The sequence below is a fragment of the Zonotrichia albicollis genome, chromosome 14 (genome assembly GCF_047830755.1).
Source record: "Zonotrichia albicollis isolate bZonAlb1 chromosome 14, bZonAlb1.hap1, whole genome shotgun sequence".
Classification (NCBI taxonomy): Eukaryota; Metazoa; Chordata; class Aves; order Passeriformes; family Passerellidae; genus Zonotrichia; species Zonotrichia albicollis.
This window is the reverse complement of record NC_133832.1, coordinates 12819141-12835456: the sequence shown is the minus strand read 5'-3', so window position 1 is coordinate 12835456 and position 16316 is coordinate 12819141. Positions and strand designations below refer to the sequence as shown.

The window sequence follows — 16316 nt, the reverse complement described above, 5'->3', positions numbered from 1 at the left end:
GAGGTTCAGAGAATGTGAATCTCAGAAATATTCTTGGGAAGTTGTGCCTTGCTTTTCTCTGTGAAGAAAAATGTGGCTACATGTCACAGTTCTGTAAAATGCTGGTGTACCAAACTAAAGGAACAAAGAGGAGGAGGAAGTTTCCAGTTTTCTTGTCAGGAAAGCAGTGCTGTTGATACTCTTGAGCCCGTGCCGTGCATTTTTTATGACACACACATTCAATCCAATTTCCAGGTTGAGCCCTTTTTCCTAAGCTTGGCGTTATTTGACCTGAAGAGTAACTGCAAGATTTCAGCTGACTTTCACGTGGACCTGAACCCGCCGTGTGTGCGGGACATGCTGCAGGAGGGCTCCGAGCCCCGGGCAGAGGGAGCCCCGGGGCAGGGCCCTGGGCAGGGCCTGGTGCACGGCGTCCCCGAGTCCTGCCTGCGCTACATAAAACGGGTCAGTGCCTCCCCTGCTCCCCTGCTGGGTCACTGCTGGGCCTTTCAGTGGCTTTGGAGTGTGTTGTTATGCTCTGTGTGGTAACCAGAAGCCAGCTTTTCTCTTGAGCTTTGGTCAGTGTTGAAGTGGCCTTGCAGGGCTCGCTGGCAGTGACGGGCAAAGTGCAGGGGGAGTTTGCCAAGGCTTGGCCATGCTCAGGCCTGGTGAGCCCCTGTGGCCCATCCCCAGGGCAGCGGTGTGGGTGTGGGAAGGGGCACCCCTGTTGTGCACACTGGGGTCCTGCAGTGACAGCTGCTGCCTCTCTGTTGCAGGGGGTGTTCTCCGTGACCAACCCGCACACAGAGATCTTCCTGGTGGCCCGAGTGGAGAAGGTGCTGCAGGGCAGCATTGCCCACTGTGCAGAGCCCTACATGAAAAACTCAGACCCTGGGAAGGTACTGGCTGGCGCCATGGGTGCATCAACTGAGTGATGCTGTCTGCTGCTGCTGCAGGGGGTAGAGGGGGTGAAACATGGGTTGTTCTGCAGCTCTTTAGTTTCTTGCTGGCAAAAATAGGTTTTGTTCATTCTGTTTGCACTGTTCCCAGGCTGGCTTCAGTTGGGCTGTCCTGGGAGATTTGGTTCCTTCCCCTGGAAAGAGGCAGAGGATTAGAAAGAGCCAAGCATTTGGCGCCAGACCTTTCCCCATTAAACTTCAATAAGCCAAAACCTGGGCTGGACTGACAGGAAAAAGTGAGATACTTCATCCCCAGAATGAAGTGTCTACACAGAATCATGGAATCCTTTATCTTGGAAAAATCCTATAAGATCATTAAGTCTAACCATTAACCCAGCCCTGTCAACTCCACCACTAAATTGTGTCCCTAAGCACCACATCCACAAGTGTTTTAAACACCTCCACCACTTCTCTGGGCAGCCTGTTCCAGTACTTGACAACCCTTTGGGTAAACAAATTTTTCCTGACATCCAAGGGAGAGGCCCTGCTGCTGCCACCAGCTTCAGTCTCTGCATCCATGTGGAGCTGATGCTGCCTTGTTGCAGCCAGTCAAGAGTAGTTCCTGAAAAGTCAATTATGGAATACCTGGTGATGGCATTCCCTTTGGCACACTTTGTGAGTCTGTATAAGATGAGCCAATTGCAGTCAGTTTTGGAAAATATACTAACACCTTTTGGCAAATAGAGCACTAATAAATACCCTGGCAGTTCAATCCTGAGGAGGTTTAACATGACTGCCCACAATGTGTGCTGCTGCTGCTTTGCAGACTGACAACTGTGGGTGCTGTGAGGGGACACACAGGGATGTCTGTCAACTGCACTGCTGCCTGGAGCAGACAGAGATGCTCCTCCCTGGAGACTGCAGCATCCTTCACTGCTGTTCTGGGGCAGCATCAAGCCCTGGCACCTCTGACCTGCCTCTCTGTGTTTTGCAGACTGCCCAGAAGGTCCATAAGGTGGCCAAGCAGGTGTGCAGCCGTCTGGGGCAGTACCGGATGCCCTTCGGCTGGGCTGCCAGGTCAGTGCCTCACCTTGGGCTGGGCTCTGCCCACACTGGGAACTGCTGCTGCTGCTGCTGCTGCTGCTGCTGCTGCTGCTGCTGCTGCTCAGAGTGACCTGGGACATGGTTGGGAAAGGGGCCCAGTGACTGAAGTCAGTGAGGTTGCAGCTGAGGGCAGAGTGTGGCTCCAACTCTCAAGAAGGAATTGGGATTGGCCTGAAATGCTCTATCTAGAATTAGAAACAAATATTAAAAAGTAAACAGTGCTAGAGCTGGGAAGGCAGTAACCTTCCTACTGACCTTCAGCTACTGCTGTCAGGGCAGAACGTTCCTGGGGACAAAATACACTGTCCCATGCTACCAAGGAAATCACTGCAGAAATTCCCTCCTGGCACCAGCCACTGCCAGGGACAGGATTAGAGCAGAGGCCTTCCCAGCCTGGCAGTGGCAATCAGATGGGTTTGTTTTCGATCTTAAACTCTGCTTTAATTAATGTTCTTGGGAATGGCTGGAGGTAGTGATCCCATTCCCTTGCTGTTGTTTTACTGGAACTGAGAAGTATGTCAGTGCTAACTTTCTTAAAGCTCAGTCAGAGGAAGGCAAGCTCATCTACTGCCTCCTAGTGCTAAATTGCATATTGGTGCTGGGAATGACATGGGAGCACAGAAAGCTGTCACAGGGCTGGAGTTTAGGGGTGTGCTGCTTGCAATGTGTATTCTTAAACTGGGTGTCCCTGTGGTGCTGGCTGCTCATCTTTGAGGTGGTGCTTTTGGGATGCAGCTGGATCCTGGCAGCCAGCACACGCCCTCTTCCAGGGGGACCCTCCCCTAATGGTGGGCTCTGGGTGGGCATTGGCTTGGACTGGCTCCAGGTTTGTTCCTGCTGGGTAAAGAACTGCCTTTGGACACCAAGGAGTTGAGTAGGTTTGTGCAGGGAGCTCTGCGTCCCTGGAACATTTCCCCTGTGGTCTCAGAGGAAAGTGCTTGCACAGAAATGAAGTGCAGATGCTTTAATGTTATTATACACAGACACCTAATAATTTCAAGGGCAGAGATGCTGGTATTCATCCAGGGCAGAGTCCAGTCTCCTGCTCTGACTCCAGGAGGAAGCTGATGCATGTCTCCAAACTGGTTTTTATTGTGCACTCTTTTTCTAGGGGGATTTCTGTGCTCTGACCCCATGTGCAAGTGGGAAGGTGCTTTACCACTAGGTGTTAGTGGGAGGGGATGGAAGGGTGTTTGTGACTGTGGACCAGGCTTGGAAATGGGCTGAATGTGTCCTGAGCTGGCTGGAGAGAATAATCAGATCTGTGGTACTGGGAGCAGTCACAGGCCAGTGAGCCCCTTGCCTGATGAACTGCCTTTCAGAGACCTCAGTGTCTGTATGTTTACCAACATTTAGAAAATACACCTCTTCATTTCTGCAGGCCAGTTTTCAAAGACTCCCAGGGCACTCTTGATGCTGATGGAAAATTCTCACCCCTGTACAAGCAAGACAGTGGCAAACTCTCTAATGAAGATATGCTGAAGCTTTTAGCTGAGTATAAGAAGTAAGTGCAAGAGACTGGTGCAGGGGCTGGACAGGCATTTAAACATACATTTTTAAACAGTTAAGTGTAAGCATGAGATGGCAATTTCTAAAATATTTGGAGGGTAGCAAAAAGTGCTGATGATGTGCTCAACACCTGAGCTTTCAAGGTTCACATTCTTGTTCCTCTCTCCTTAACACAGACCAGAGAAGACAAAACTTCAAGTCATTCCAGCCCAGTTAAATATCATCATCAAAGACATCCCACTGGACTTCACAAGTAAGGATCTTGGATCTTATCAGAAGTGCTGATGGCTTGAGCCTCAGGAGTTAATGCTTCTAGGAGGGGTTTTGCTGTTGCATTAACAAGAGTATCTCAGGGCTGCTATCAGAAATGAGTAATTCAGCACAACCACTGACTTGTAAGTGTTTCTGATGCATTCTGTGGAGGAGATGTGGTCCAACTGCAGAGATTTACCTGAGGGATAGATCCTCTTTACATTTTGGCCATCATACCCTAAATCTGAAGGAAGCCACCTGCCTGCTTTTGCATCGATCTCATATCTCATTTTGATCCATAACTTTGTAGAGCTTTACAAACGTGGTCAGTGTGATTCTTTACCTTGCATTTAAAGAAACTGAAGCAAAGAAAGGACTTGTGATGTGTTGAGTGTAATTCCATAGGCTTTTGGCAACTCCTGTCACAGGTTAGGTAGGGTAATCTTTTGTCCAAAAGGCTTTTCTAGTGGATCTAATTTTTTCAGTTCTTATTCTCTTACAGATTGTTTCACAGCTTCTTACATTCCTATAAAACCTTTTGAGAAGGGCTGTGAGGACGTTGCAGTTGAAGTGGAGGAGCTTGTCCCAGAAGTTGCAAAATACTGTTACCCCTTCACTGTCTACAAAAACCACCTCTATGTCTACCCCCTGCACCTGAAGTATGAGAACCAGAAGGTGTTTGCAAAGGTGAGTGACCCAGGGGAGTGGCCTGGGGAGTGACCCTGGGAGTGACCCAGGGAGTGACCTGCAGCCAGGCTTGCTGTGGGCTAGGGTGATTGCTGCTCATGCTCCTGTTCTCCCCCATTTCAGGCAAGGAATATTGCTGTGTGTGTGGAGTTCAGGGATTCAGATGAAGCTGATGCCAGGCCATTAAAGGTGAGTTAATGTTACCTTTTAACAGGGCTGTCATTTGGCCACTGCTGGGTGCTCTGTACCTGCCAGGCTGAGCAGGGCAGGAGAAAAGCTCTGAGTTTCCATGGCCACTGGTTTAATTTGTCCAGCTGATTTAGGGTGGCAGCACCCTGAATTCAGCTGTTCATTTGTGTTTGCAGTGCATATATGGCAAGCCCGGGGGCCCTCTGCTGACCACACACGCCTACGCTGCTGTGCTGCACCACAACCAGAGCCCCGAGTTCTATGATGAGGTAAAAGCAGCCTGGGAAACAGCAGATTTTCCTGGATGCTACAATGCCAAGGGGCTTTTCAGGACACCTCTTTTTCCAGGGCTGGGTGAAATATGGGTAAAGATAATCAATCACCAGCCCTTTGCCTCAGCAGAAGGGCTCAGCACAGCCAGAGCCTCTGTCAGTTTTTAATGTCAGTTTGTTTTCTGCTGTCTTTACTGTCACGCTTTGTGCACTCCAATCACACACCCCCATTAATAAGTAATGTTGCAAATGTGATGGAAATGTTAGGAGTTGTTTAAGGTGGGTAAGAATGTGTCTTGTGTAACTGCATACAACATAACATTTGTGAAATGAAGTAGAACTAAAATATTACTCCACAACTAAAAATACAGTCTGATCTATCATGATATCATTTTAGATTAAAATTGAGCTTCCAATTCACCTCCATCAAAAGCATCATTTGCTTTTCACCTTCTATCATGTCAGCTGTGAAATTAATACAAAGGCAACATCGAAAAAACAAGACACCGTTGAAACTCAAGGTATGTTCAATGCTTCAGTTACTTCTGTTGGAGTGTAAAAGGCCAAGATAAAACAAATGTATTGACATGGGAAAAAAAAGTGATTAACATACCATCCTATATGAATTTTCTTTTTTAAAAGCAACGTAATCTGATATAGTAGGTCAAAAATGGAATAAACTCCATGTTTTTAGTTTATATTAAATCTCAAATTTTTGCTGCAGTCTGACAACTCTTTCTTTATGTTCCTGACTTGCACAAATGTGCTGTTGTCAGGCAAGTCACCAATAAAAACTTGCTGTGAGATCAGGGTCCCAGGGGCTGATCCCAGCAATTCCAGGCATGTGCACACCTGGGTCCCACCGGCTGGGAAATCTCTCCCTCCATGCAGCCTTCAAAGAACCCTGACCATGGTGCACAGCCATGGCTCATGCACTGTTCCTGCCCCTCACACCCACACCTGCTCTGCGCTGTGTCCAATTTAGTTCACTAGGTAAAATGTGCTTTAGTGACACTACTGTGGTTGATCCCTTGGACTTCCCTGGGGTGAGCCAGAGCTGCTTTTGAGCTGGGCATGCCCCAGTGTGTGTGCTGACCCTGTGCTGGTTGTCTCTGCAGTGGGCTTCTCCTGGGTGCCGCTGCTGAAGGACGGGCGCGTGGTGCCCCTGGAGCGGCAGCTGCCCGTGTCCTGCAGCCTCCCCCCCGGCTACCTGGGCCTTGCAGACTCTGACTCACGCAAGGTGGGTGCCTTCTGAAATTCTGAAATGGGCTGCAGTGTCTTTGTCATATTTTCTGAAAAATCCCTTCACCAGGATTTCTTATCTTGGGAAGCTGAGAGGCCTCAGAGAAGAATTGAAACAATAATTATCTGATGGCTTCTCCCTGTTTTGCTGCTTTGGAATGTGGTCTGGACATTGTTTATCCAACAGGTGTTGTTTGATTGGTTTCATGTGCATTGTTTTGAGTTAATGACCAATCACCATCCAGCTGTGTTGGGACTCTGGAAGCAGTCACGAGTTTTCATCATTCTTTCTTTGTAACCTTTTGTCTGTATCCTTGCTCTATTCTTTAGTATAGTATTAGAATAGAATAGAATAGAATAGAATAGAATAGAATAGAATAGAATAGAATAGAATAGAATAGAATAGAATAGAATAGAATAGAATATCCTAATATTATCCCAGTATTAGCCTTCTAAGAACATGGAGTCAGATTCTCAATTTCTCCTTCATCCTGGGGACCCAGAAAATACACAGAGGAGGGAAGCTGAGCTTTTGTTACCACTGTAAATTATGGATTTCTGTTAGTGCTTTGCTCAGCTGAAAGGATCTCTACTTTCTGTGGGGCACTCCCAAAGCTTAAAGTTCTTAGGGGTGTGGGAGGCAGGACTCCTTTAATTCCACTTTCTCTGGGTATGCCAGATGCAGAGGGTATTTGTGGCAGGCTGGGCTGTTGCAGATGGCACAGAGCAGGAGAAGAGCCTGTGCTCTGTGTGCCTGTTTTCATGGGGAAGGTGGTTTGTGCTGGGGGTGGACCCTTCTTCCACCCCAGCCAGTACCTTCTGGGCAGGTCTCTGCACAGAGCCATCTGCTCACCACAGTCTGAAACCGAGTACTTGGGTGTTGTCTGTTCACAGCAGCCCAGCATGGATGCAAAGTGGGTGGATGGAGCAAAGCCACTGTTTAAAATCAGAATCCATTTGGACTCTACCATTTACACCCAGGTAAGTCAAACACTTTAAAAATTTCCAGCACAAATGCAAAGAAAGAGACTGCTGTGTCTCTACTAGAGCTAAGCCAAAGGTGGTGTGGGAGAGCCCTGATACCTGGTTTGCAAAGCAGCACTGAGATATTCCTGAAGCAGCAAGGCTGGGATCTGCTCCTTGGTTGGATGGGGTGAGATGATTGTGTGACTGAATGAGCCTGGGGAGAGGCTGATGTTCCCTTGCCCAGTTGCACTGTAACTGGCAGGACCAAGGAAACATTTGAGCAAATGACCTGCTTCAATGAGGCAAAAGAGAGACCTGGTGGATGTTAGACGTTCCCCAAATTGTAGAATCATTAATGTTGAAAAGACCTCTAAGATCGTTGAGTCCAAACTAGTATTAGACTTTTTATTAAGTTTTTTTAAAAAAGATTCTCTGACAGCAGCAGGCACAAGAAAACAGTCCTGGTTTCCCTTTGAAAGCAGTTCAGGCTGTTTTACCAAGCCCTGGTGTGTTCTGCTGTCTTATGGTAGTGATGGACTTTCCTAAGTTTCACATGATGTGCAGCAACGATCCCCAGCACATTCTCTAGGGCTGTCCTGTCAGCACTGCTCCTGGGGGAATGCCCTTGGCTGGATGCCATCAGCTACATTTACATTCAGAAAAAATGGCTTTCAGCATCTAATTCTGGTTTTGTAGATTTACTGACTCTGTATAGCACTGAGAGCAACACAGTAGTTATGCTTCCTCCCAAATTACATTTCCAGATGCTTTTCAGATTTAAATAACCCAGTAATTAAATCTAACCTGGGAGGAGGAGGGAGAGTAATGGGAAGGAGAGTCTGCCCCAGATGGGCAGTAGGAGGCTGGTGAGGCAGTTTCTGTGAGTTGCTGCTGTTGGGAGGGTTTCTGTTTCTCCAGGCCAGTGCTGGTTGGGGACTGGGGCTCAGGGTAGTACAACCACAGCAGAATTTTAACACTGCTGGATGCTTTGTGCTTAATATTGAGGTTAGTTGGGACATGGGGTTTGCTGGAGACATGGCCCACTGCTGCAGGAAAGGCGCCAGATTTCCAAGTGCAAGCAACAAAGTAAAGACTGACAGATGCTGAGGCTGCTGAACTGACCTTGTTTGTCTTTTCCAGGACATGCACTTGCACAAATTCTTCCACCACTGCCAGCTGGTTCAGGCGGGAGCCAAGGAAGTGCCAGGAGAGCTTGTTAAATACCTGAAGGTGAACAGTGCCTGTCACTGGGCTTCATTTGTGTTCTTACAGACTGTCAGCAAACACCCAGAACCCTGCCCTGTGGGAGCACACCCCTGCTGGGGCCACTGCATTGTGCAGTACCCTTACTTTTGCTTTATCCTATCAGATGGGCTAGGATTTAAATTAAATGTTTTTTTCATGTCCCTACATTCATTTTATCTCGTCAGACGATTTTCTGTGTGCTGCTTCCCTCTGCCTTCCACAAGGGATGAAACAAGCAGTCAGCATTGCTCTGCCATGCTCAGGGCAAAGCTCTCTCCTGGTGCACTCACACTCTCCTCCCTTGCTGCTCTAGCTTTGATTCAGCCCTTTAAACTCTAGCACAATTGCTTGTTTTCTGGAAGCCCATTCGAAACGTGAGGTTTTTTCCAGGCTGAAAAAGATCAGTGAGATTATCAGCCAGTTAAATTTGAGCAGAGGTGACCTATGACCTAGACCCAGCTTTTTGGAAATCACTGCAGAATGAGTAAGGGCTTTGGAGCAGGTCCAACAAAGGCTTCTGCAGGGAATATTATTCTTGGCTGTTTACTGTCCTTGTTTCCTTCCATAACTGCCTGTTTTTGAGAGCGGTGCTGTAGCAACAGCTCCACTTCCAGTGGTGGGGATGTATCACCACAGGTTTACTTAATATGTGTCAGATAAGGTATAAATATTTTAAGAAATAGAAATAATAGCAGGTTTTGAAGCCAAGCACTGAAATTACAGTAGCTTTGTTGTGAGCATTTTGCCAGGTCCCAGCCCTGCCAAGACCCAGCACCCTCACTGCAGCCTTCAGACAGGGAGATAGGTATGTGCTAACCACAAGTGAGGGAATCTTAACCACCACCTCCTCAATAATTTCAGTAATTTAAGTAGCTAGATAAAGATTTAAAAACCTTTTGTTAGATTTGCAGGCTTGAAATCTGAAAATGAAACGTGCTGTGTTTCCTAGATTCATATCATGAGCTTCAGTCACAAGAGCTCTGTGAGTCTGGTGGAGAGCCTGTGCATGAGACCATCCTGACCTTCACCAAGTGCCTTAAAATCCATTTTCAATAGCAAGCTATGCTCTTTGAAAAGAAAAGTCTCTCTGAAAGTCATTGGGCAGCAGTTTTTCATGCTCCAAAGGCATTTGTGGAAATGGGACTTCAAAAAACTGGCACAAGTGATGGGAAGACTTAAGAGCAAAACTTAAATTCTGGGCTTTTCAAATCAGATTGGTAGCATGTGACCTCTAATGAAGTCATATCTGCCTGGAACACATCTGAGAGTAGGATTAATACCTGCCATGAATGATTTATGTTTCTCCCTGAGGGTTTTCAGCTGGGATGTGTCAGCAGGTCCTGCTATGGGTCCCAGTTTTCCTGTCCTCCAGTGGGCTGAAGCATTTGCACACCCTGAAGCCTTTGCTGTCCCATTGCCACAGAAATGTCTGAGGACTGTAAACGTTTAACATCTGCAACACGTTGAACTAAAAGTGTCTGTGTTCTGAACATTTGTTTTAGTGTTTGCACGCCATGGAGATCCAAGTAATGATTCAGTTTCTACCTGTAATTCTTATGCAACTATTTAGAGTCCTCACAAACGTGACGCAGGAGGATGAAGTAGCTGTCAACTGCACCATGTGAGTGCTGGCTGAACCTTCCAGGGACAAATGCAAGGCAAAAGCAGGGTCTGTTTTCCCAGGAGAGGGTGCTAAGTGACAGCACTGGCTGTCCCCTGCTGCTGTCTTCCCCTCGATGGTGTGGGTGGCATGGGGGCATTGTGGGGCTCTTCTCCTGGGAGTGGTGTGAGGAAAAACGTGGTACTTTAAAGATACTCCAGGTTTGTTTCTCAAAAGTGAAAGGGTTTGGTGGCTCTGGGAGCTGAGTTGTCTTATCAAAGGGCTGCAGAGTGCCCAGGTGTGTCCCAGCTGCAGATGTGGGGAGCAGTGGCCTGGTCTCATCCCAGCACACCAGTCCCTGGTGCCTGGACTGCTCCCGGTGCCCTGGGGCTGCTGTGGGGCTGCTGCAGCTCCAGCTGTGCAGGCTCTGAGCTCCAGCAGCCCCGAGAGGGCAGCAGTGACCCGGGCAGCACTGCAGGAGCTGCAGCCAGAGCACCTTTCCTGCTGCAGCCGGGGCACCTTCCCTGCAGAGGGAGCAGCCAGGGCACCTTCCCTGCAGGGAGAGCAGCCAGGGCACCTTCCCTGCAGGAGCTGCAGCCACAGCACCTTCCCTGCTCCAGCCAGGGCACCTTCCCTGCAGGGAGAGCAGCCAGGGCACCTTCCCTGCTCCAGCCAGGGCACCTTCCCTGCCTGGCACCAGCAGTGACCCCTGGATCCCAGAGATGCACTAAAACATGCAGAACATGCACTTTCCTCCCGTGGTGCTGCCTCAGAGCAGTGCTGCCTGCACAGGGGTGCTGGATGTCACCCTCCTCTGGTCCTTCCATGTGTCAGGAGCATCCTGCTCCCATGGAACTGGAGGCTGAGCCCCAGTCCCCAGGGATGTGGTGCCTGTTGCAGTCACAGCCCTGCCCCATGTGGTGTGGGTCATGAGAACTTTTCCTTTGTGGAGCACTGTAATTCCTCTCTGAAGAGGGTGAGGACAGGGCAACAGGTGACCCCAGGTACCTGTTGGCTGACCAGCTCCCACCTTCATTTCCAGAGATTTTTATCAAAGCTTGGCCTGATGCTTTCCAATTTATCAGTATCTTTCTGTTTAATAACATCTCTTTTCTCATCAGATTTTCATGGTGGAATTTAAAACCCACTTTATCTGATAAATGGCTTGTAAGCTCCTCCTTGTGGTTTGCCCTGTGGGGTCTGTGACAACATGCAATGGCTTGTTGTTCCCTCTGGCTGGGAGTGGAATGTAAATCCCCAGTAGTGGCTGGGGAAACCAGGCCTTGATCAGCCGCCTGGGAGTGAGTCCAGAGGGCTGGCATGTTCTCCAGCATCTGCTTGACCTTCCCACACTGCAAGGCAGCAGCCCAGAATAATCCACTGCATGTAACAAGGAGCACATGATGTAAATAAATGATAAAAAAAAGAAGTTTCTAGAATTAATAAATCCTGCGGATGCAAGGAGGTATCAGAGTATAACAAGGATGGAAAATGTTCTGTCTCATCTCTTTGTGCAAGGAGTGCTAAAAGTCAGCTTGTCTGGGCAATTCCTGGGCCAGCACAGAAGTGTAGAAGAGGCTTTGGGCACCTCATCTGAGTGCTTTGTGCAAGGGTGGTGCAGAGCTGTCACTGTGCAAATCAGGCCGTGCCAGTGGCCTCTTGAGGCTTTTGGGGTTGGGCAGGTGGGACACGTGTGCGTGTCTGCTTTTGTGGGCTAGAGGAACTTGCCCTTGTGTGGCTGCTGAACACAAACCACATTTCTCCCCAGGGTTCTTCTGCACATCGTGTCCAAGTGCCATGAGGAAGGGCTGGACCACTACCTGCGCTCCTTCCTGAAGGTCAGTGCTGACACACTGCCCCTGTGGGGACAGCTCACCTCACCCTGCTGTTTGCCTCAGTCAGGGGTGACATGCTGCCCCTCGAGGCTCCCTGTGGGGACAGCTCACCCTGACCCTGCTCTTTTGCCCCAGTACGTGTTCCGAGCCGAGAAACCCAGTGCCAAGCAAGCCAAGATGACCCACGAGATCCTGGTGCTTTCCATGGCCACCATCTTGAAGCAGTCAGCAGATTTTCTGGCCATCAATAAGCTCCTCAAGGTGAAGTATTGGCAGTACTTGGCTGCCAAGGGCAGAGGGGAAGGAAAGGGGGTCTGGTGTAAAGCCCAACACTTACCCCCATCTAAACCCTCTGCAGGGCAAACCTTGCATGCAAACCAACTCCTTGCACCACATCCTTGAGGTTCTCCCATTAAAACAGAGATGAATTCTTGCGGGGAACCTCTGTTTAGGCCCACCACAGAGGACAGCAAAGGGCTGTTCATTTGGCCAGTTTTACCTATTTTCCCCAAGCCACACCTGAAGGGTGACTCATGGGAGGCAAACTGAGTTTCTGCCCCTCTGGGCCTTTGCAGGGCTTGCACCCCAAACCCTGCTGGTTCTAGGAATGGTGCATTTGGGATCCAGAGGGACTAAATCTATTCCCACCCTAAGACTGGCAGGACATCTGTGGGTAGCAAAGGCAGCTATTCCAAGCCAGCTGTGCAAGCACAGCTGTGCTCACAAAAAGCCACTTGGATGTGAGCTTTCCCTCCCACACAGGTGCTTCCCCACATAGTTGGGAGTATCAGTCATGTTCAATCCTGCTGAGAAAAGTAATAGTATTCTTTGTTCATTCTAGTACTCGTGGTTTTTCTTTGAAGCACTGGCAAAGTCCATGGCAATGTACTTACTGGAAGAAAACAAAATCAAGGTAAATATAAATTTGGTCAATGTTGCATTACAGAACTGTCACAAACTCCTCCAGAAGCTTTTCTGAAAAGCTATGTGACTATTAAAAAAAAAAACCTGCCAAGCTGAACAGCTTCACTTTCTTTTTCACGTCACTTTTCCCTTTTCCACCCTTTCACTCTCAGTTGTAGTTTAGAAATTCCAGCAGTCCTTATGGCTTGTGCAGCCTCCTTTTCTGTCACTACCTGCTGCAGCTGCTGCCAATACTCTCTTTAATCACTGTTTCATTAGGAAGCAGCAAAAACAAACATGCAAGAGCTCGTGCCTGAGCTCAGTTGTCCCAGCTGAGCTGAGCACTGAGCTGGGCTGTGCTTTCAGCTGCCCAGAGGGCAGAGGTTCCCTGAGTCCTACCAGCACGCCCTGCACTCGCTGCTGCTGGCCATCATCCCCCATGTCACCATCCGCTACAACGAGATCCCTGAAGAGTCCAGGAATGTCAACTTCAGCCTGGCTAACTTCCTGAAGGTCAGTATTTCTTCCCTTCTCCCAAGATTTGATAGATTGATAATGAGAAATATGGAGCAAGCAAACAAATGTGGTTTTAATTTATCTTGCCTTTGTTTTTTTCAGTTGTAAAAACTCTCGAGGGGATAAGCTGTCCTAGGAAAGAAACCTTTCCCTTTCCAAAGAGACAGTAACTCTGTGTGTTACTGAGGGTTTTCAGGCATTCCTAGCAACTATTTGGAACCTGAAATATATCTACTCTCATTTTAAATATTTCTATTGTCCACTGGAGACTTAAGTAAATTAACCCAAATTATTTCACAGAAACAGGATCATATATTGGAAAGTCAGCAGCAAGCCAGAAGATGAAATCTGGCTGCTGGCAGGACAGTAGTATGGAGGGGATTTAGGATAATTGCTTTTATTTTTAATGGTTGGTCACATGTTGCTATTTCTTCCCCAGCGTTGTTTGACCTTTATGGACAGAGGATTTGTTTTTAACTTGATAAATGATTACATTTCTGGATTCAGCCCAAAAGACCCTAAGGTAAGCAGTGGGTTTCTTGAAAAGTGGTTTGCAGCTGTACATGTCTACATCAGTCAAAGCTTTGTAGTGATTATTTTACACAACTCTTGGAGGTCTTTTAGACTCTGTTCCTGCAGAGTCTTTTAGAGGCAGAGACCTCTTTATCTGGGCTAAGAGCCTGTAGCCAGATGTTCTTTAAAGTAATGTAAAGAGTCACGATGACAGGAAAGAGTGGTCAATAGCCTGGATGAAAAAGACAAAGAAGTCCCAAGTGACATCTGTATGCATTGACACTTGGGCAGAACAACACAAGAATTTGCCAATTATTTGTGAGTTGCACCAGATGCTGTTTATTAGAAAGCATAGATAGATTTATTAGATTCTTCAACCCTTGTGTAGCAAGTGCATTGAACTGGAAGAAAATGGGCCAAACTAAAAACATGGTTTGTGTTTGTCTTTTTTTACCTCAGCTGCTGGTTGAATACAAGTTTGAATTTCTTCAAACTATTTGCAATCATGAGCACTACATTCCTCTGAACTTACCAATGACATTTTCCAAACCCAAGCTGCAAAGAGTTCAAGGTATGTTCTTTCTTAAGAGGTTGTCTAAAGAACTACAATTTATTAGTCCTGATGGCTTCTGACTGGCTGAACTTTGGTTTGGTGTCAAGGAAATGTATGTTCTGGTTAGGACATTAGCCTCAGGACAAGATGTTTTCTGTCAGGTTTATATAATTTTGTTCCAGAATGATATGCAGTCGGTCTTTTTGGTATTTCCTATATTTAAGTTTACATGGGACTAGCAATAGCTGGAAGACAACTGCCTGTGTTTCAGTAAGTAGAAAAATTTACTGCAATTTAGGCAAATTTATTGCAGTGCAATCCTTTGTTCTCAGGAGTGTCAGCCTGCCCTGAGAAGTGGGGGGTCCTGTAGGGAATGGGGGTGCAGGAGAAGAGATGGAACTGACTGCCCTGCTGCCAGCTGTCCCTGTGGCCCCCAGAAGGGGATCAGGTCACCTTCTGCTCTCACACTGAACAAGGCACAGCAGGGCACAGTGTGCTGGAGCTTGTTCTACACCTGAGGGCAGCCAGCAGAGCTGGAGCCTGTCCTTGGTGCTCACCAAGGGTGTTTGTGCTGTGGCACCCCCACACATCACTCTGCTGTCACTGTCACACCCTGTTCTCTCTGCCTGAAGCTGCTCAGCAGGGCTGGAAGGGGCTCACAGGGGCTGAGCTGAGCCTGTGTGCAGGTGCTGTGGCTGCAGCTCTGGCTCTGCTGGCAGCCCCAGGGGTGCTGCAGACAGAATCCCAATCCCTCTCACGGCTCATCTGTGCTACACAACTGCAGTAAGGATTGCCAGGTTTGGTGCCAGCAGCCTGGCCAGTGTAAGTACTGGAGAGGAGGGTGAGGATTGGGATCTCCCATGTAAAAGCCCTGTGCATTTATGGTTGCGTGATGTGTTCTGGTGGAGGAAGGGGGATGTTTGGCTGTGCCTCACAGTGAAGCCATACAAGTCCCAAAGTGGTTCCACACACATACAGCTGGTAAAAGCAGAAGTAAATGAAATATCCCTTATTTTGGTAAATATCAGAGCTTTCTGGAGCAGCTGCTAATCTCTTCAGTTTGGCTACTTGCCTGGCATTGTTTAACAAAGAGTATTGCTAGAAACAGCCAAGAAAAACACACCCACAGCCTCCCTGGTGATTGTTACAGGCATGGTAACATAAAGATGCTCTTTCTTGGTTAACATTCACCTTTGCCTTTGTGATGGTTGAATTGAAGAGCTGTAAGGGCAGCTCCTCTTTTCTGCTATGTTTTATTGTGACTGGACCTACCTGCTGAGGTTCACATAGAGCCCTTGCTAGCAGAGGTGCCTTTGCAATGGTGCCATGGCAGAGCCATGTGGGGATGCACCTTCACTGCAGACCTGGCTCCTTTATGGACACAGCTGTGGTACAGGGCTCAGGAGAGACCCTGCTGGTGTGTCTGACCTCTTCACCAGCCTGTGTGGCTGCAGGGAGGGATGCCCAAACCCCTGCTGCTCTGTCTCTGGGAGGAGAAGGAATAGCCCTCAGGGAGGTGGGCAGAGAGAGCTTCTGCAGCTTCAGCCACTGCAGATGGGCACCCTGGCAGAGCACAGCCCTGCAACCACATCCTGTTGGGTTGGAGTGCTGCATCTTGGAACAGCAGCTCTGAAACCTCCCAGCCAATGCAGGGCTGGTTGTTGGTCTGTCCCTGCTGCCTCACGTGGGGACAGCAGCCAGAGCAAGCCCCAAGCTCAGCCTCATGGCCAGAGCACACAATTACTTTTGCAGTGTTGTGATGGGAAAGAATCCAAGGGATTGACAGAAGCTGGAAGTTAAGCAAAGGCCTCACAAATAATATTAAAACATGGCATACTGTCCTGTTTCTCCAAGATTTAGAACATTACTAGTTCCTCTTTATTTTTGCTGTCTTTTTATTTGACTCTTTTATTTTTACACATAATTAGAATTTTTTTCATTTGCTGTGGAATGGTTCACTTCAGTGGGTAGGTCCAGCTGGAATGGGCAACTCCTCTAATGCTGAATTAAGTATGCACTTTCCAATCAGTTAGCTTGCATCCAACTAATATA

At 48.0% G+C, this 16316-nt stretch overlaps 1 protein-coding gene across 4 annotated transcripts in view; it reads left to right on the top strand.

The window, feature by feature from the left end:
* DOCK11 (dedicator of cytokinesis 11) overlaps window positions 1-16316 on the top strand; it is a 77563-nt gene that overhangs the window by 29176 nt on the left and 32071 nt on the right. For 3 of the 4 annotated variants that reach the window (XM_026791898.2, XM_014265277.3, XM_074551270.1), the window contains exons 12-30: window positions 235-444; window positions 756-878; window positions 1873-1955; window positions 3364-3486; window positions 3668-3744; window positions 4246-4430; window positions 4554-4619; window positions 4796-4888; window positions 5289-5412; window positions 6010-6131; window positions 7028-7114; window positions 8240-8329; window positions 9847-9965; window positions 11713-11782; window positions 11915-12040; window positions 12621-12692; window positions 13049-13195; window positions 13638-13721; window positions 14171-14282. In XM_026791898.2, coding sequence (XP_026647699.2) covers window positions 235-444; window positions 756-878; window positions 1873-1955; window positions 3364-3486; window positions 3668-3744; window positions 4246-4430; window positions 4554-4619; window positions 4796-4888; window positions 5289-5412; window positions 6010-6131; window positions 7028-7114; window positions 8240-8329; window positions 9847-9965; window positions 11713-11782; window positions 11915-12040; window positions 12621-12692; window positions 13049-13195; window positions 13638-13721; window positions 14171-14282 — 2113 coding nt within the window. The remainder of the gene's footprint in view (window positions 1-234; window positions 445-755; window positions 879-1872; window positions 1956-3363; window positions 3487-3667; window positions 3745-4245; window positions 4431-4553; window positions 4620-4795; window positions 4889-5288; window positions 5413-6009; window positions 6132-7027; window positions 7115-8239; window positions 8330-9846; window positions 9966-11712; window positions 11783-11914; window positions 12041-12620; window positions 12693-13048; window positions 13196-13637; window positions 13722-14170; window positions 14283-16316) is intronic. The other variant, XM_074551269.1, reaches the window with a different exon arrangement.